This window comes from Merops nubicus, unplaced genomic scaffold, assembly GCF_000691845.1.
Source record: "Merops nubicus isolate BGI_N331 unplaced genomic scaffold, ASM69184v1 scaffold10771, whole genome shotgun sequence".
Classification (NCBI taxonomy): Eukaryota; Metazoa; Chordata; class Aves; order Coraciiformes; family Meropidae; genus Merops; species Merops nubicus.
In genome coordinates, this window is record NW_008586233.1 from 264 (window position 1) to 20,013 (window position 19,750).

Below are 19,750 nucleotides of genomic sequence, written 5' to 3' on the forward strand. Positions count from 1 at the left end.
CTGTTCCTGCCCAACCCTCCTCAGGCATCACTTCAGCACAAGCACCTGCCTGTCCCTGTGGCATACTCCACACTATGAAGGGGATTCACCTCTCCCAACCTCCCTAGCTACACAAGTGATTTGTTTTCCAAACCGTACAGCTGAACTCCCTCCAGACTCACTCATCTCTCATCCTTTGGCAGCAGGAAGAAAGACTGGCCATCTTTTTTTCCCTAGAAATACAGAGGGAGGGGGCCAAGCACACCGTAACACGTGACCTTCCACAAAATCCACTCGAGCAGATCCACGGCTCCCCCAGCCCACTCACACCAACGAGGTCTCGGGTTAATAAGCAGCGCAGTTATTCAGCTATCTGCTCGTAAGTGGTAGGTGTTCTTGGGCAGGTTGCCTGCTCCTGCCAACTCCCCCACGACTTCATGTTGTCAGCACATCTATATTTAAGACTGGGGTTTTTTTTGCCTTTGTTTAAAGGGGTTTCCTTCCCTTGTAGTAAACTTAAGAGTTAATAGAAAAAAGTAATTCAAAAGTAATCCAAGCACATCTGTAATTAATTCTGCAGGAGAGAGCAGAGCGACGCGAGTCAGAGTTGGCACGCAATTCCTGGCTCCTGGTGTGCAGTCCCCGGGACGGACAGAAGGTCCCTCTGCTGAGCACGGCTAGAAGTTAGATTTGGAGTGTCCAAATATGCAGATGGGAAAGTGCTTGACATGAGACGACCATTGTGCTGCCAGCTGAAAGAACTTGACGTCGTTCCACTCCACCCCGTCGATCAGAACTGCAGGGGAGGGTAAAAAGAGAAGAGAGTTAGAAATATATCAGGTGCAAGTTGGAAATACCAACCTGAAACAGCTCTGCTAGAACCCTCCCTGCAGTCAGTAGAGGGAGGCCTGGCCACGTTCTGCACCTGGGATGTGTGCTGCTCTGCCTGGCCACTGCTGCTGACGGCTGCACACAAGGCAGAGAACGGCTTGAGAGCGTAAGAGCACACCAGGTCTAGGGAGAACTGCTCAGATTGTTGTTCCAGCACCACTCACTGACACTGGAGTTCCCCAGGCTGCTGAGTTCAGCATCACCTGATCAGATTTCTCAAATTTCCTAAACACATGCCATTTTCTTTTTTCGGCAAATGCACACTTACAGAGATGGACATCAGTCTGTCCTCACTGGCACTCTTAACCAGGAGATCCATATCTCCTAAAGTGGGGACACACGTTCTCACACTCACCAGTCCCACAGGGACTGGGCTAGGGTTAAGGAGGTGATCTGTACAGGTCCTTCTGCTGTTAACAGAGTTGAGGATTATCAACTGAGTAGGCTACAGAGACATTTTTGATGCTGGATGCAGAGCTCCACTGGGAACCACTTTCAGTCTGTCTACAAGATGCACATACAACTCCTGCTGGGGTGTGCCTTTGTGGCAGGGTCCTGCCTAGCGGAGCAGCCACACTCACCACTGTCCACCATCACTTGAACCAACTGTGCAAGAGAAACAGAATAGTGACAGGGAGGGGAATGGAGCCCAGCCCAGCCCTCATCCTCATCCACGACACTGATTCAGAGGAGTTCCGAGGTAAGGGAGGATATTCCCACATCCCAGACCTCCATGCCAGATACATCCAAGACCATTCCCCAGAACACCCCCTTTATGCTGGCTCCCAGGCACAGAGCAGGACAGCAGGTCAGCCCTTTGCCTGGAGGACAGCTCTAGCAGCTGAGCCTTGCCCCAGAGCCCGACAGGACGCGAGTGCTGCACTTACCACGCAGCATGTTCTGCTGATGTTTCGCTGTGCAAATCAGCCTGCTGATGCCTTCAATACACTGGCTCTTTGACTCAACTTCCTTGTCTTTTGTTTTCTTGGGCAAAAACATCACTGGAAGAAAATCAGACCGGCACACGGTGAATCTCTGCCACTCACAGGAGCTGCACCAAGACTTCTTTGGGTTTTGCATCTCAACATTCACATCTGAAAACTAACTCAAATTTTAATTACTCAAATCATCCCTGTTTGGCAGGAGTTTGTGCCAGCACTCGGCACTATCACCTATGCACATGGACATCTTAGTCTCCAATGTGAGGCATGTTCCCAGCTCATACCCCAAGGCTTCGGGCACCTTCAGGGTAACTCCTGGTGTGCTCTTGGGACCCCAGGGAAAGCAGCTGCACCCAGGGCAGTCCACAGCCTGTGGCCTTTGCTCTGGTAGGGCTCTGGTGGGTGGCTGCCCCACCTAGGGGCACCTTGCCAGCAGGGCAGCACCATCCCAGCCTCCCTGGCATCTGCAGGCACCAAGCACAGCCCAGCATGAGTTTGGCTGGCACAGGCAGGAAGGACCATGAACCATGGGCAGCTGGTGGAGTGGGAAGTGAGCAGAAGAGAAAAAAAGGATCCATGTTCCCCGAGAATTGTCCAAATGCACAACCAGCGATGTACAAACTCAGCACAAGAAAGACATGAGCCTGCTGGAGTGGGTCCAGTTAAGGCTACAAAAGTGATGAGAGGGCTGTAACCCCTCTGCTATAAATAAAGACAGAGAGTTGGGGTTGTTCAGCCTGGAGAAGGGTCCAGGGAGACCTTACTGCAGCCTTTCAGTACTTAAAGAGGGCCTGTAAGAAACATGGTGACAGACTTTCTACCAGGGCTTATTGGGACAGGACAAGGGGTGACAGTTTTTAACTAAAAGATGGGAGATTCTGACTAGATAAGGAAGACATTTTTACAATTGCGGTGGTGAAACATTGGCCTAGGTTGCTCAGAGAGGGGGAGTAGATGCCCCAGCCCTGGAACCATTCAAGGTCAGGCTGGATGAGGATCTGAGAAACCTGATTTAATTGCAGATGTCCCTGCTCACTGGAGGGGGTTGGACTAGGTGACCTTTAAAGGTCCCTTCCAACCCAAACCATTCTATGCTTCTATGAAACTGGCTCCACAAAAGCTGATGGTGTTTAACACCACTGCTCTAAGCTGGGCCAGGTCCAGTAAAGAACATTTTCTGTGTCTCAGAATTACTTCTCCCATAGGCATATCACATAAAAAGAGCGTGGTGAAGGGTGGGAGCTCTGGTACTAGCAATGCCACAGCTATATTGGCCCTGGTAGTGACCTGGCTGCAGATTTATGTACCCGTGCCCTGCAGCCACTGGCCCAGGAGGCTGTGGCAGGCTGCTGCCCTTTCTGAGGGCCCCAAACCACCTGCTTTTACCAGGAATGACTCTTGGGCCCATAAGCAGGAAGACATCATGAAGGACAGCTACTGGCAGTTGAATATAAGTACTAAACTGCACTGCTGCTTCCTTCAAAACATTTCATTGCAGAGCTGTTCTCAGTTTCTGTTACCTTTCACATTACCAAGGCCAGGAGCAAATCGAGACTGCCAACAACATTTAAAATGCCTTTTTTGTTTGTTTTGAGAAAATAGGCTCAAAACCATGAGTTTAATTTGCTCTGAGAGCATTTCTCTTTCACCTCCTTTTGTCCCACAAAGCACTCTGTACAAGAACAAAGGAATTCCTGTAGAAATGCTTACATTGCTGCAGCCCTGCTCTGAGTGACAACAGCACTTGTACAAGCACACCTCTCAAAGGCTTGGCAGGTCAGCTCGTGCATTTGTCCACCTGTGACAGTGGCATTAACACGAGGACACCATGTCAAACCCAGCAAAACATCTCTGCTGGGGCTGCTGGTGTATGCTTCAAGGTGATGCGATGCACGTGTCCTGCTTCTGTCTGCACCTCTGTCACGTGACAAGAGACCAGAGCATGGAGCTGCACAGGCTGAACGTCTGCCCTGACTCTCAGGTCAGGGCAAAAGCTGTCTTTTACCTAATCCAATGTGCCAAACCAGCATCAGCAGGCTCACAAGGAACAGAGGAAAGCTATCCAGAACAGCATACACCTCCTGGCTTTCTGCAGAGCCACCCACAAAGGTCCCTGCTCTGTCCCTCACCTTTGTTCTTTTGGGCCATACCATCTCAGCTGTAAGGGTGAACACATCTTTTTTTACAGCACAGAGAGGAACCACCCTTTCAAACCTTATCACCTTATGCCGTCACTTCTTATCTTCAGACAGACTAGGAATTTGGGGATCAAATATGACTAAGGTGCTGTAATGCAGGACTGACAAGTGAGGCAGCCCTGGAACAGCAGAATAGCATTACATTTTTGGCCTCTGGCAATAATAAATATGTCTACTTTACCTTTCTTGTTCTTCTCTTTTGTCACGACAGTCATGGACATTGTTGGAGTGGTGGCAATTTCACCGCTGGCAGGTAACCTGCTGACCTGGAGGGACCGGAAAGTGCATTTCAGTGTGTTTTTGGTAGTGGAGGGGTCCCTCTTCTCCAGGTCTCTCTTTCTGTCCATGGGTGGAACTGCAATCCAGTAATCCACCTGCAGGCCCATCAACTCAGCACCGAGGCCCTGGCTGGAAAACAAGAGAAGAAGGTAATTTCTGCACAGCACTCAGTAGAGTTCCCCCATGTTCTTTCAGAGTGGCTGCTGCTCCTCATCAGATGGTAAGAGGACAAACACCTGGCTCTTAGGGAAATCAGGCAGCAATGTTTTGCAGTGAGACCTGATAATTGCAAAAGCACAAGAAGTCACCACTGAGGGATGCAGCCTGAGTCACATTAGATGGTGGCATCAGCTTAGCAGCACAGAACTACAATCAGCTGAGACAAGCTGACCTGCTGCACAGCCACAGGGACAAGCAGTGGGAAAGGGAGCAGACAAGAGGTTTCCTAACGTGATGCTAAGTTCAGTGACCTAGCCAGCAAAGGCAAACCAAGGTGGCCCAGATCACTTCCAGTCTTTGAATGAGGAAGAGAGGCTGCAGGCACCTCAATACTACTGCCTCCTGAGCACTGATGTGCTAATGACTCTGCCCAAGGGCAGCACTGCCAAAATCAACTCTGAACTGGACTGAACAAAGACCTCGTGAGACCCTGAACATTAGCCACTTGGTTCCCATCTCACTAACTTGCTTCCTTCTCTTATGTTCATGAGTTCTTCCTGTCATCAGCTGCTTCCCTTCCAGTCCAGATGCTCCACCAGGCCACACAGAATCCCGGCTCTCCCCAGGTTCCTGTAACAGAGTTACCATGGGGCAATCTGCCCCACAGCCCTGCCACATGCTGCAGGATTCCAGTGCTGGGAAAACACTCCGCCAATCCTGTGACTTTTGCTAAACACCACCAGATTTCAGGACGTGATCTGCCGTTGAAAACTCCTGTGCATCGTGTGTAATGTGTCACCAAAACATACTGCCAGCCTTTCTTGAGCCAGAAAAGGGAAGATGAGCAGCCTGGGAAATTCCACCCCTTGCCTACCCCTGCCTCTTGCTAGCTAACCCCAAGTGGAGCAGGGGTTCATCACCCAGCACACCTACACTGACAAGCTAGCCTTCCTCCTACACTACCACAGTGTGGAATAATGCACAAGTACTAGACAAAACACTAACCCAATTTATCTACCAGTCTGTGTCCCCCGTTTGAAAACCAGCCACTCTTAACACAGATGAATCTCTGATCTTCAATGAAATATGCATCCCTCTACATGTCCTGTCTAATAAGAATCTCTCAAAGTGAAACAAGGACCTCCCATTGTTAAGTTCCTCTCAGCAAAAATTCTCAGCCTTTTCTTTGCCATCTATTCAGTGAAAAGCAAATCACAAAGTAGAGCTTATCTTTGATCACCAAAACCAGGGTTTGGGTTCTCATGGCAATTTCAAAAGTGAGATTATTTAAGGATGATGTTTTGGAGATGCAGCTTTGGATTCTAAGGGTTCTCATGTTTCATCTTAGTTGTAAGGACAAAACATTCTAACATTCATTATGTCCAGGCAGAACTTTGTTCCATTAAACATGTGGCTCAATCTTTTAGCCTGGGTCACCCTCCACTGCCTGTGCTGTCACATGCAGATCAGTGCAGATGGAAAAACACTGAATCTACACTTTATCATTTCTTCATGATTTTACCATACAGCACGAAATGAAAAAGTACCATATTCTTAGAGCCAGGGTGTCTTCTTCAGATATACCACGTCCATGGCTCACAACTTTTAACAGTCTACACTCTTGTGGGTACAGGTTCTCAAACCACTTCCACCCTTGGAAATCCCACATATGAGAAGTCAGCACTGCAGCCTCCAGCTCTCTGCATTGCCAGTCAGCTGCTGCTGGGACCAGCCTGGGGCACACAGGACTCTCCTGCCACCAAACTGTGGGAGGCCCAACCTAAGGACTTGAGGAACTGGGCCTCCTGGCACAGGCTAACAGTCACAAACACCTTCCAGTTGCTGGGCCCCTGCTAAACTGGGACCTCCACATTTCCATTTCCTCTTGTTTAAAACAAACTCTCAAGCCAGTTTAATAAGCCCTAGGTTAAAGGTCCCCACAGGGCTCTCTGGGATAGGCAGGAGAGGTCCCCATTCTGCCTTCAACAGGCATGTAGGAGATGCATGCTGCTTAGGGAGAGGAGAGCATAGGAGCCCAGTCTCCAACTGCAGAGCATTCCCTTCAGCCTCCCCAGCACAGGATTCTGGATGCTAGAGGGAACATCCCTCAATCATCCTGTAACATCTATTAATGGATCTGCTGTCCATGAATTTGCCTAACCCCTCTTTGCCCTGCTGATCCTGCTGCAAGGAAACTCATAGTCCCAATATGCCTTCCCTGCTCTGTGCAGAAGTCCCTTCCTTTCTCCTTTTCAAATGACTTCTTGCTAATGTCACTGCATGCCCCCAGGTCTCTTACCACAGGTTTGGTGAACAACAGTTCAATACTCAACAAACCCACCAGCACTGTAATTTTGCAAAATCTGAGTGACTTACATCCTTCTGCTCCTCCCTCAAACTGCTGAAGTCAAGTGGTTCTAGTCTCCCTTCAGAGAGCTGCTGCCAGGCTACCAGAAACAAGGCTGCCCCTTCTAGTTCCAGTGTGCCTGCCCTTGAGAATTGCAGCCTTCCCATCGGGTGCAAGAACATCTTCTGTCTTCTCCAGTTCCTTGCCAGGCAGCAAAGACAGAGTCACTCCAGATGCCAAGGAGGTGAAGGGGAAAGGCAACAACTTCAAGTGTTTGCAAGTGAAGAAGAGAGCAGAGCTAGGGCTTTTCCTTTAGAAGTGTTTTCCTCTCTCACATATACATGTCAGATGCAGCACCAAGTTCCCTTGGCTGTAAGGAGACAAAACATGCTTTACCTTGAGGATGAGAAGCTGCCTGAGACAGACGGCGAGGAAGGTGGTGTGGGGGAGGCTTCTTTCACAGCAGGAGACACAGAAGGTGGGGTAGAAGAAAGGACACTGGAGCTTGAGGGAGCTGCATCATCAGAGTCACCTTGCAGAAAAGAAGTCAACCCATTTGTCTGGGTTCATCTCACAGCCCAGGACACACACACTGGGTGACCTCAGTCTCTGCCCACACTCCTGCTGCACAGATTTTGTTCAAACTCAATCCAGAGATCAGCTAGCCCATTGGTTCTGACTGCCACCACACTTAACCATGGGACCTCCTGTGTTTGGGTAAGAGGCAGGCACAGGCAGTCACAATCCACTTGGCATCTGCTCTCCTAGGGTTTGCTCACAGTTGGTTTTGAGCCTCCTGCAGAGAGCCCAGCCCACTAATCCCTACACCAGTACCTCTGGACTGACCACATTGATCTCCTCATTCCTCTGCCTCCAACCTCCACAACCAAGGCATCATTCTCTTCATGTTGGCCCTTTAGGATGGTGGGAACATTGTGGCAGCAAGAAGTGACCCACAGAAGGGCTACCTCCACACACAAACCTATGCGTAACCCAGGCCACAGGAGTCTGTATTTAGCAGTGAAGCCATAAGAAATGATCCTGATAGATAAGAAAAAAAAAAATATTCCTGACTAGTAGTGGATATGAAGGAGAAAACAAGCTCACATTGATGAAACAGCACTATCCCACATTCACGTGGGTAAGCCAGCAGTATTGTGTACACCAGCTCTGCGCTCCCCCATTAAAAAAAAATAGGTCTAAATTTGTTGTCAGATTGTCAAGGTGGTTTCCTACCCTGGAGGTCGCAGTGTTAGGTACATGTTTGAGGACAATTTTATTAGGCAACTGAGTCCAGCACAGGGAGGCTTCTGATGAACTGCCTACTCCATTTTAGAGCAGGAACCTTAAATAACCACAGCAGTAAATCCATCCAGTAAATCCATCCCACTGAGAACATGAGAAAAATGGGTGTTTGCACATATATGAGTGGAGCTTCCCTGGATGAGGGTGTGAAAATTTCAGCTGGCCTGAAGATTCTTGTAAAGTAACAAGAAAAAGGGCCTCTTTCAAGAGAGAGGCCTCTCTTTCTGCAAACACACTGGGAGTCAAAGCTGCAGAACTGAGAGCTATTAAAATCCAACTCCACCTTACAAAACTGTAAGACATCAGCAAGTTTGGTCAACCTGTGAAGTCAGGCTCCCACCACCTGTTTGACACAAAAAGAACACACAAGATGCTTGTTACCTGATGTTGCAGAAGATTGTTCCACTATTCCAACCTTCACCACCTACAGAAGGCAAAACAGAAGAGCCCTGTAAAACAGGAGTACCCTGAACTTTGGCAACCCCCAAACCACGCTGATCCCTACAGCCTCCTTGGTACTACCTCTGCAGTCAGAGTAGTGTTAAAGTATGAAGTTAAAAAATGGAACCTTTTAAGAGCTGAGCAGGTCCTAGCAGTGTCCAGCCAAGCAGTAGCAGCTCACAACCCTTCCCTGACCCACACAAAAGACAGCACAGACCCTACAGGGCTGTCTGTTACAGACCTGTACAGCTCTGAATAGCCCATTATCAGCCCCAAGCTATGGCAGCTACAGTGCCTGTCTGTGACACCTGTGGGAATAGGGCAGAGAGGAGCAAGGAACATAAATATTCCTTCAGCACTGCTTTGATACAGCTGCTAATTACAGACATACTGCACAAGTTCACTTCCACCTCACAAGTGCAGCCACTTCTAGCAGGCAGTATTGGGGTTTGTTAAGAAACCGTAAAAGCCAAGTACAGTTTCTGATCAGTTTTCCAAACATGGGAAGTGTCTGTCCAGGAAGGTAAAGCTCCTCTCTGGGCACAGACATGGATAAACCATCACACGGCCCAGCCAGAACGATCCAAATTGCACTGTAGTAAGGATACAAATGTGTTCCAGTATAACCAAAAAGCAGCTAACATTTAAATTAATGATAAATGCCACCAGCAATAATTTGTGGAGCAGAGTACGCTACAAACACAGGCTCCCAAGAACACACTATGCCTAGAAAGATAAAGTGACCCTTGGTGATATAAAAACAGTGATCTCCTGTAGCAATGACCTGCTACAGTGCACAGGGATCATTACTTTTGACATTGCAGAAGAGAGACCTTTAAGATTCTTAAGAAACGTGTATCCAGGGCTAGCATCTATCCTATATAAATGTTGACATATAGGAAAGAGCTGTAAAGGAACGTCAAGTCAATAAAACCTGCTTCAGAATGAGAAGTGATGTCATTCAGTCTCTATTTAGCTTGAAAACACAAAATTGTTAAGTTTAGACATGACCATGTCTAGACATCTCTGCGGAGCACATTTCTGTGCTATGGGATCAAGAAAGGACTTAAATCACTAGAAGCAAAAACCTTTGCACACTTTTGAGTGAATGGGAATAGGATCAACACTAGATCTTGGAGAGCTGTCAGGCTCTGGTGAATTCTGTTAGCTCCAGTCTTAGAAAAGCCATCATGAATGCATCAGTGTGTGTGGAGGTTCCCTGAGGGGGCACTGGCTTGGGAGAAGGAAGCTGCAGCTCACTTTGGCCAGTCTCCATCCAACGTGCAACAAATCAGGCTCTGGCGTTCACCAGTCGTTCGTGTTGTATGTGTTACAAGAGGATGTTTCACAAACCGTAACTAGCTGTGAGCAAGAGGAGGCAAGGCAGAAGAGCTAGGGGAAGAACAAGCAGCAGAGAGAACTGCCTTTAGCCCCCTTGTTCTGCCAAGCCAGACAGGAAATCTCTTCTGGCCTTTTCCCCCTTGCTGGCTGACTAAAGATGCTCAAGTTTAGACACCCAGGAGGAAGACGAGGTTAAACACTTTCCCTTCCCTCCACTTGGGGAGGCACCTGAGACCGCTGCAGTCCCACCAACGCCTCCATCCAGGGCAGCTGCAGCAGTCACCCTCCTTTCCCTTCAGGAAAGGGGCACATTCTGTTAACTCTCCTGGCAACTGGCTGGCAACCATGCAGCCTCACCACTTGGCCCTGGCTTTGTGCCTGACTAGTCCCTTGTGAGGCTCTGCTCCCACTGCTTCAGAGCCCCGCTGAGCAGCACAGCAGTGCCATGCTTGCTGCTGGGTCAAAGACTGCACAACCCAGATGCAGGACATCAGTTTTTGCACCCTAAAAGCCAGCAGTGTCCAGCCAACATCAGGAATCACAAACCCAAATTTCACTTCTTCCTCAGCCAACAGCTCCAAGGAGGCTGCAACCGAGGAAAAGAACTTGGTTGTTCATGTTAAGCCTCAGATTTTGTAAGACATCCAGAACTGGCCTTGCAGAGCCTCTCTCCATGTCTCTCATGGGGAATTACTGTCTCAGGAACACTTCAGAAGCAAGAATAAGGGAGCACTGATTTGACTCTCACCACCAGCTGATGCACTAAGCCAGTCTGAGCTTTCAAGGCAAGTTTTTTTTCAGGGTTGGCAGTGTCACGCACACAACAGAACCGTTCACTCTCCCCGCTTTCACACATCCATATGTTTCCAGTCTAGATCTGATTAACACCAGGACAACAATCATTTTAGAGCAACAGGAAAAGCACTCCAAGCCAAATTTGCTTACACATGACACTGAACTAAACCAACCCCAAAGAAAAGCTTTGCAGAGCTGAGCAGTTATAGTGACAGGATCCCTGTAGCTTCCAAGCCCTTCTGGGCTTTTCACATTATGGGAAAGGTAAACCAGCTGTTTCAGAACAACAGTTCCCCAGCAATTCCAGTTCATGGGAGAAGCCAGATCACAGCAAAACTCATCAACAGGAAAAAGCTGGGAAGATGTATCCTCTCTGCTTTTGTAGAAGACACCTTTCCTTCAGCAAACAAAAGTAGATTGTCATCTCAGGAACACTGCAGAGAGAGACTTTCACTTCTAAGAGAGACCAGAGTGAAAGCAGGGTCAGCCTGAGGGCAAGAGAGACTAAGCTCTTTAAATGCCTTGAGATTTCAGATTAGTTCTGACACAGTGACAGGGGTACAAACAGGAGTGCACACAAGTCAGCTTAACACAGAGATGGCAGAACAAGACAGTATGCAATAAAGAGAAGCTACAAGAGAGCAGCAAAAACTGTGAAGAGAACATCCAGTAGCTGAAAGCAGTCAGTGGATATCCTTTGGCCACAGGTCAATGATTTTATACCTAAAACTTACTGAATTGAAGAGCATGATCAAACAAGGGGAGGAAAGCTAGAAAAAGCAAAGTACGCAGTGCATAAAATACACTGACAAGCACAAAAACACCCCTGCCAAGATATTCTGCCCTTGGCCACCTGAGCTAGGAACACTTAAAGATGAGGACAGGAGGAAAAGCCAGGGACTACTATTCCAAATACATAGACACAATAAAATAGCTACTGCCCCAGACTCAAACTTAACAGTGGTAGAAATGATCTTCCTGATGGGATGTACTCTTCACTTCCTAGGAATGCATGGGATATGGAAAGGACTGAAGACCGTTCATGACAAGCACACAGAGGACTGACACTGGCACTGCAAATCTGGCCAAATCAATCACCCAGGGCAATAGTGGACACAGCAACCCCAAGATGAGGTTTCCAGGAACACACCACCTTCCACTGCATGTGGCCCATCAGCAATTCTCTGCCAACGAGGTGCTCTGGCCTGCAGCGAAGAAAGGCTGTGGATCAGAGCACTTCAGCGTTGCACTTTCCCCTCTTTGCATTGAATGAAAAAGGCCATGGTGTCTACTTCAGTGCTGGCAGGCAGGCAGCACCGAGCTGCCCAGAGCCAGCTGCCTGGGAAGTAAGATACACCCTGTAACTTGTTGAGGGCTCTTAGGGGTTTGCTTATGTGCCAGGCACCTGCTCATGCCGACACACTACCTTAGAGCACCCAGTGCTCCCACACTACCCTGGAAACAAGGTAAGTTAGGGTTAGTTAACATTTGTGGACATATTCTAGCTGGCTTGAGACAGTGTAACCAAGGTAACACTCACCCCAACAAAGGGAATGAACTTCTGTGAAGATTCTTCGTCAGGGCTAAAGGCAAAGAGAAAAGAGTTGTTAACAGCTTGCTTCCCCACCGGGCCCCATACTCACTTCATACGTTGCATTCAAGCATGCAGCAGGGACGGACAGTATGCAAGCGCCAGTCCTGTGTCTCCTCTCAAGGCCCCCTGCCAGCACGCCAAGAGTCTGCACGGGTGGGAAGAGCACGCACCTTACGGCACGTCTGAGGGGAAAGGTCTCTTCCTCCCTCCCTCACGTGTGACAGAGAAACATGCTTAATGGCATGGCAGTCATTACAGACACATGACCTCCTACTGCAAGGAAATGGATCTGTGCCACAACACCACGGAGAAGTGTGCGTTACTTACTAGTACCTGAAGTGCTCTGCACGCATGGCCGTCACACGTCCCACCTTTGGAGCCATGTGCCATACCTTGCACAGCCCGGCACCGCTAAAGCAGTTAGCCTGCCACGGGGTTACAAGCCGTGACACGTGGTTATTGGAGAGCACCAGCAAGCACGTACACACGCACACGGACGCGTTCCCTGCTCGCAGTCCCTTCCACAGGCACGCTGGAGAGGCTGGGCACCAGAGCACACCAGCTGGATCAGCACATCAACTTGAGAGCAGCAAACGGCTAAACAGAATAAAACGCACACCGCATCCCAGAAACAGCTACAGACAACACTGCACACGTTTTTAAATAGAAGGCATCAGCCTCTCCTGCTCTGGCCCTGCCCAGGACTCAGAAGCCAGAGGATTGAGAAGGGCCAGCAAAGGAAGGCCACAGTCAAACCTAGCAGGAATTAGGGAGAAACTAAAGACAAGAAGAGGAAGACCTGAGTGAGGAGGAAGCCAGGCTGGGACAGCCTGAAGAGCCACTGCTCCCTTTAAGGGTGACAGAGACAAAGATGGACCCCCAGGGTGAGGAGAGGTCTGCAAGAGCATGTCCACGTGTTCAGAGGAATTACAGTTCAGCAGTAGAAGTGGCTGCATGGGTAAGACACAACATTTCTCTGGCCAAGCACAGGAAAACAGGTAAAGAAGCAAACACAAACTGAGACTTGTCATGCTTCTCTTCTTTCCCTGCCCCTCAGTGGTTCCAGAACTGCAACACAAAGAGAAAAACCATCCAGCATTGCCTTCATCCAGAACACTGGTGAGTGCAGGACAAACACCTAAGGAAAGCAGGTATCTCTGTGCTGTTAGCAGCACAGATCGGAAACGTACAAATGCACAAAAGCTCCTAAACACCACTGTGATTAGCAGGGGCTGGACCTCTTCCTCCAAGCCCTATGGAAGGAATGGAGCAGAACTGCAGTGACCACAGCTCAGCTGGAGCTCCTTCTGGTCCAAAGCAGAGTGAGCTTCTGCCAACAGCCTCTAGCTCTAGCTCAGCTCTGCTTACTCATCCCTAAGGCAAAAGCCAGCAGCTTTGCTCCCTCCCTACCTCACAACCTCAGGCACTGCACCTTCACTCTTCTCCCAAATCACATGCCAAAATGACCAAGATCGTGTGTTGGAAGTCAGAAAGGTCACATCTTTCCAAACATTTATTTGCAGGCCCCTGCAAATGAATCTCCTACAAACATGACACTTCCATTTCCAGTTTTGCATAGGGAAACAAGAAACTCACAGAGCTGCTGGGAATAGCACAGAACAGAGGCTCATCTTTCTTCTTGTTTCTTCAGCTCCATGGACTGAGATGCAGATAGAAGCAAGTCCTGCTGACCAAGTGAGGGAAGCACAGCAGTTGCCTAGTCATCTCTCAGCTACTGGATGGCTTTGCTCCAAGCCCTCAAAAAAACAAACCATGCCCAATTCCAGCAGGAAACTCATTCTTGTTCCTCCTGGGAGCTCAGACTCCCACTGAGGAGAGCTCAGGGGCAATTCTGAAATAAATCCTTTGCTTCAGTCACCATTTATCACAGCTCACAATGATGCACAGGCTGTTCCTGAAACAATCCAGCTGGATTTCAGCTCAGCTAGCCTAGTCCTGTCACACGTCCTCTTGGGAACTCTGATCTTGCACATGTGCCTCTGAAAATGCAGCTTATCAGAACAGCTGCTTTTCACGCGGATGAAAGATAAGACAAGGTGACCGTGCTTGTTCTCCTCTTTCATGCTTTTTCTTCATTTTTTTGTCCTTTGTGATTCCCAAAAATATTAATCCAGATCATTTCAACTTGGTAACCATGTCTTCTATTCTTCCTACTACAAACCTGCAACTAAATTATCCCGTCCCTGGAAAGGCAGCTCCCCCGCTATTACCTAGGCTGCACAGATTCCCAAGGTTGCGGAGGTTTTATCTCTATAGCAATGACCAAGGCACTGGCTTTATCAACAGCACTTCTGAACGCATCCCAGCTATAATTTAAAGCTAGACCTGATGCTGGTTTGTGATTTTTAACAGTATTTATACTTCATTTCTGTTATTCTGCAAGGAAAAAAAAAATTTAGAGGGAAAAAAAAAAAACAACAAAAACAAACCACCCACACCCTATGCAAAGAAACTAGAAAGAAAAGCTTTACCTGGAATGGGGAGTTGTCTTGTTACTATTTTTGCTTAGGCATAATCTATCCTTCAGTCAGACCTTCAAAGGTGACCTGTTCAGAAATGGACTTGCAGGCTCCCTCCCTAGCCCAAAATATTAATTCAGATTGGACAAAGATATATAGCCATATTCATATACTTCAGAAGTCTTAGAAAGGAGAAGTTGCCACACCACGAGAAGTCATCCACATGACAAAGGGAATGAATAATTTCTCTCCCTTCTGGGCCAAAGTACAAACTAAGCTGCAAAGCACTCAGATTTTACAGTAAGAAGGACTGAATAATCTCTTGGAGCAGTTATGCCAGCTTTCAGCCTTTCAGTGAGATTTTATTTATAATTTAAGCAACCCAACCAGATTCAAACAAAGCCAAACACCTTTGATTTCCTAGCAGGAGTGTCTCGGGTAATACATTTGTTCCAAACAAGTCCTGCAAGGGGGCATAAAGAAAGAGGGGACTTTGATCAGCAATGGTCTAGCAGGCCTCTAAGCCATTTCAGGCCAGGCGCTACCAACAATTCCCTAAAGTTTGTCTTTGGTATAAAACATCTGTCCTACCCACTGGGCCGATGTAGTTGTCTGCTGGCTAATACTGTCCCTGTTTCACCAAGTCTCCAGCGTTCAAACCAAAGAACTGGACAAATCAACTCCAGGTTCCCACAACACATTGGATGAGTTGCCTCTCTGCTTCCCCATGAAACTCTTGTCCAGCACCCTTTATGTTCCTACAGCAGGCTGGACACACTCAACAGGACATCCAGTGTTTCTTTAGCCTTGACTGTCCTCTGCTGCACTGCTCTGGGCAAGGGGCACAAGTAGTTCCTGTTATGTTTCTACCAGGGAGATGACATGGGCACCGCTGAGCCAGAGGAGGGACCAGGTCCATCTTCGCTACATTCACATTCAGCAGCTGATGCACGGTGTGTTTTAGAAGCAGTGCTCAGAAAAATGATTTAAACTCTGCCTATCCACTTCCCTGCAGAGCCTCAGAGACAAGCAGCAGGCAGAAAACAGTGTTAGCCCTGCTTCCTATGCCCAGGAACCCTCCAATCCAAAGCACTTGTGCTCCAGGGAGCAAGACTTGGAGAAGTGCACTACAACACAGAAGAGTGAAGAGCTTCTGCTAAACGTGTAACTAGGTAGGAAACGACCCAGCCCACACCCTTACAAGCGAGCAATGCTTTTATTTCTGACAGCCAAGCTGCTCCCCAGATTCATGCAAGGGCTATCCAGAAGCCACATGGCATGAGCTGTGCTGGACACTGAATTACAGTGGGTGACACCAGCCCAGGTTCACAGAACTGATCACCAATCCAGCTACACTGGGAATGCGAGTCGAGTCTCAGGTCTCAAATACCACAGGATTTCATTCAAGAAAGCAATGCAGAGAGATATCAATGTCGATGATACACCCCTCCTAGTGAGAGGCCCACCTCTGCCACCATGGTCTCAGCTCCCCAGATGTTGCCTGGACTGTAGCGTTTCTTGACAGTTCAGTATCCAGGAATTCTCTCAGTGCTCGCAAAGTCAGTCACCCAGTGTAACGCAGAGGAGCTGAAATGGCAGTTAATTTCCTTCCTGAACCCCTTCCTCATTGCCAGCCCCCTCGATTTCAGGTGAGGTCAGCAGATGCTCCAAAAGAATGAGCCAAAGCTTTCGCCCCATTGCAGTCCACCGCAGGCAGTACATGCGCCAACCTTTCACCATGACAGACAGAACAAGGAGACAGGAAGGAGAGCGGAGGTAGGTCAAAATAGGGGTAGCTGGCAATAAAGTTATAAAGCAGCTCATCACATACAGCTACGTCCTAAAGGGCTGGCTTGGCTTTCCTTGGACCACTAGGGCTTGTTTAACAGAGCAAATGCTAGGATACTACGACACTGTCTTGCAATGAATTTGTAGGTAGTGCTGCTGTCTCTACATGGACCACTGCCTTTAAAGGTGGCCTTGGAGAAGCCATTTGCCTCTGGCTGAGTGGGAGAGGGAGTTGCAGTAACTTTGTGAAATAAGGACAAAATAAACCATGTCTGATAATCATATGATTTGGAGCTGGAGACCCTGCAGAGCAAGGGGGTCTTGGAGGCAGCTCAGAGAGCACAACTCCACTGCTAGCATACATCTGTCTCCTCTTCCTTAAACTCTAAAAGTGCTATACATTTGGGACAGCCTGCCATTAACAGACTAGTCCTGAATTTTTTTATTACAGGGAGAAGATTTACTTGTCTGCACTTGGACGGTGCACAGCTGAACCCCACCCTGAGCCACTGAGCGCCATCTACAGCACTTCAGTTTCAACAGAGTAGAACTGAAAAGCCTTCGCTCATTCCTGATCCTTTTGGAGCTACATCATATCCTCTGTTGGCTAGAAAGCAGGGAATAAACCCCCCTACCTTCTCCATGTTTTACTGCTCAAAGCTACTGCTCTCAATAACCCCATCATTCCCACTCAATCCACACCCTGGGAACGTGTATGTGTGGTCCAAAGGTAGAAGAGTCGTTTTCTACAATGCATTCTGCCAGCAGATGCCATAGTTTCAAAGCAGTGAGCAGAATTCAACCTAAAGCACAAACTGTGCATCCCAGACTTGCAGGAACTGTTAAACAAGGCACAAAAGCCCAGTTCATGAGGGAAGAGATAGGAGATGGGAAAGGGAACCTAAAAGGAACTGATACCTTATGGTAAAATCAAAATGAAAGCTCTTTTTCCTTTTCAGAAAGCAACCAAAGAAAAAGATAAATATGTTATTATACTTACAACAAAGTGATGCATTCATTTAGATAGTGCTAATGGAAACAATTTCCGTGTTGTTTTTCACAATACCCTCCCCTAAGCTGCTGCCAGTGAGCAAGAGCTGCATTTCCAAAGAAAGCCACAGGGGGAGATAAAGGCCCATTACACCACGGGAGAGCTTGTTCCTCTCACTCTCCAGTTTGCTCATGGGGTACTTAGCTGAAAGTAGAAGGTATTTTAAAGGACACAACAGAGATACTAAGAGACTGCAGGCTATGCCACGAGTTTGACTAAAAGTCTAACTAACCTCTCTTCCAAGAAACCTTCTGCAGGGTTTGAGCTTGATTTAAACCTATCAACAGCTTCAGGCATGGCACCACCAAGTTCAAAGGCTCTAAAATCCAAATGGATCAGACTAGTGTGCTAAAGCAGTCACGCACACCGCTGGGAGGGCTAAGTACCTATGTTGCTGAAGTGCATTTCAGATGTTTTTTAACAAAGTACCAAACTGACCTTTCTGGACACATTATAAACTCAAAGTTATTAAATGTGTGTTAATGACAAAAATGAACCTGTAACAGAATGGAGAAGGCACTGGAGACCAGTGCAGAACCCAGCAACCAAAGGGTGCAGAGAAAGAACAAGGCAGCCATCTTTTACTGAATCATCTCTGCGAAGTAACAGAGCAGACACGTTGACCATTTCCAAAAAAAAGGGAAAAAAAAGTACTCTACTCACACATTTAATCCCTCCCAGTTCTGTGCAAAGGAGGCACCAATAAGGGATGTTAATGGCCCAAAACTGAAAGATCAGATATAATGTGGGAACTGTAGTAATTAATATCATCCATGCCTCATAGAAGACTGCTAGTCCCTAATCCAGAAAAATCATGAGTTGAATGTTAGTCCTGCTCTCAGAAATTACTGGGATGTGAGCTGGAGCCTATCACTCTCCTCTGTGCCTCAGAAAAAATGCATCCCTACCTTTCAGTGACAATTACTCTTCTTCCTGGACCACAGCCACATGATGCTCTACATACTTCTGAATCTTGTTTTCAGACCCAAATCCTCCCTCCTACAGACTGCTTACCCCTTAGGAGAAGTTGAATTAAAACCTGGTGAATGTCAGCCCTCTCCAGTAGGAGTCCTAGTATCCTGCAACTGACAATCAACAAGGATTTTGTCTCTCCTGCGAGAAGCTCTGCTATTTACACTCCAAAACCAAAGGGTTTATGTTCCCTCAACGCCAATGTAAAAAGGCCAGGTCTCACAGAAGATGCTTTGGTGAGGCATGCCAGTCCAGTCTTACACACCTCTGTGGAAGGAGATCCCCAGAACCTAATCAGATATAATGTCTCCATCCCCCATCCTGCCTTGTCCCCACTTCCCCAAACCTCTGGGATCTTCAAAGACATCACTGCACTTAAAGTAACCACAGCTGTAGATTTACTAACCGGGACACATCATTGGGTGCAAGCTACTGTAAAGCTCCCAAGGTGTGTTTGCAATTTAGAGCGACGTTAAGACTGCTGGCACATGGGGTGAGAAAAGCACTTTGCTTTCAGCCTGATGCTCCCTCTGGAAAGTCAGCATTACAGGAGTGACATACCTTTTCTGCTTGTACGTCAGCATCGCTTCAGCAATGGGCAACTGGTGCGCACAGTTTGCCCCTGCTATATACTGTGTTATCCGTGAGACGACATCAGGTGTTTCTGGAACTGCAATAGAACAAAGAAAGAAAATCATTTAAGTGACTTCTCAGACCATCATCAGCACTGTTGTCCATTTGCTTGGCCAAGCAGCTGACAGTACTCAACTGGCTGTGTCTGAGCTGCATTTTCCAAAGGAAACTCTGGCGCTTACCCCAGAGCACTGCAAATCTGTGCGACCAAAAGCAAACATCCTACAAGAGCACCACGAGAAAAACACCAGGAAGGCACTCTGCATGCACAGACACCTGTACACAGCATCATCCACTGCAGGATTATGGTTACTTTTCATTTGTTGAGATGCTGTTTGTTGAAAACATGTGCCTGCCTGGGGTCAGCTTTAGGCTGTTCTGCACCCTGGCTGCAGGGACCCAGGGAAGGAGGTGCTGAGCCACCTCTCCCAGGGCCCTGGCGAGCTGCTCTGCTCACACCAGCAGCTGAGTTACCCGATCCCTAACGCACTCACGGCTCTGCTGAGTTAACTGAACAGACTGAGGGCCACGTAAGGGTAGGACAAGCACAGAGATC

At 48.0% G+C, this 19,750-nt stretch overlaps 1 protein-coding gene across 1 annotated transcript in view; it reads right to left on the bottom strand.

The window, feature by feature from the left end:
• Positions 1-119: 119 nt before the first annotated feature.
• Positions 120-19,750, bottom strand: part of PACS2 (phosphofurin acidic cluster sorting protein 2) — a gene marked incomplete at its 5' end in the record, with an annotated part of 48,333 nt that continues 28,702 nt past the window's right edge. The window contains 7 exons of the mRNA XM_008948585.1: positions 120-775; positions 1,758-1,871; positions 4,191-4,417; positions 7,191-7,326; positions 8,481-8,523; positions 12,217-12,259; positions 19,123-19,231. Of these exons, the coding sequence (XP_008946833.1) occupies positions 657-775; positions 1,758-1,871; positions 4,191-4,417; positions 7,191-7,326; positions 8,481-8,523; positions 12,217-12,259; positions 19,123-19,231 (791 nt within the window). The remainder of the gene's footprint in view (positions 776-1,757; positions 1,872-4,190; positions 4,418-7,190; positions 7,327-8,480; positions 8,524-12,216; positions 12,260-19,122; positions 19,232-19,750) is intronic.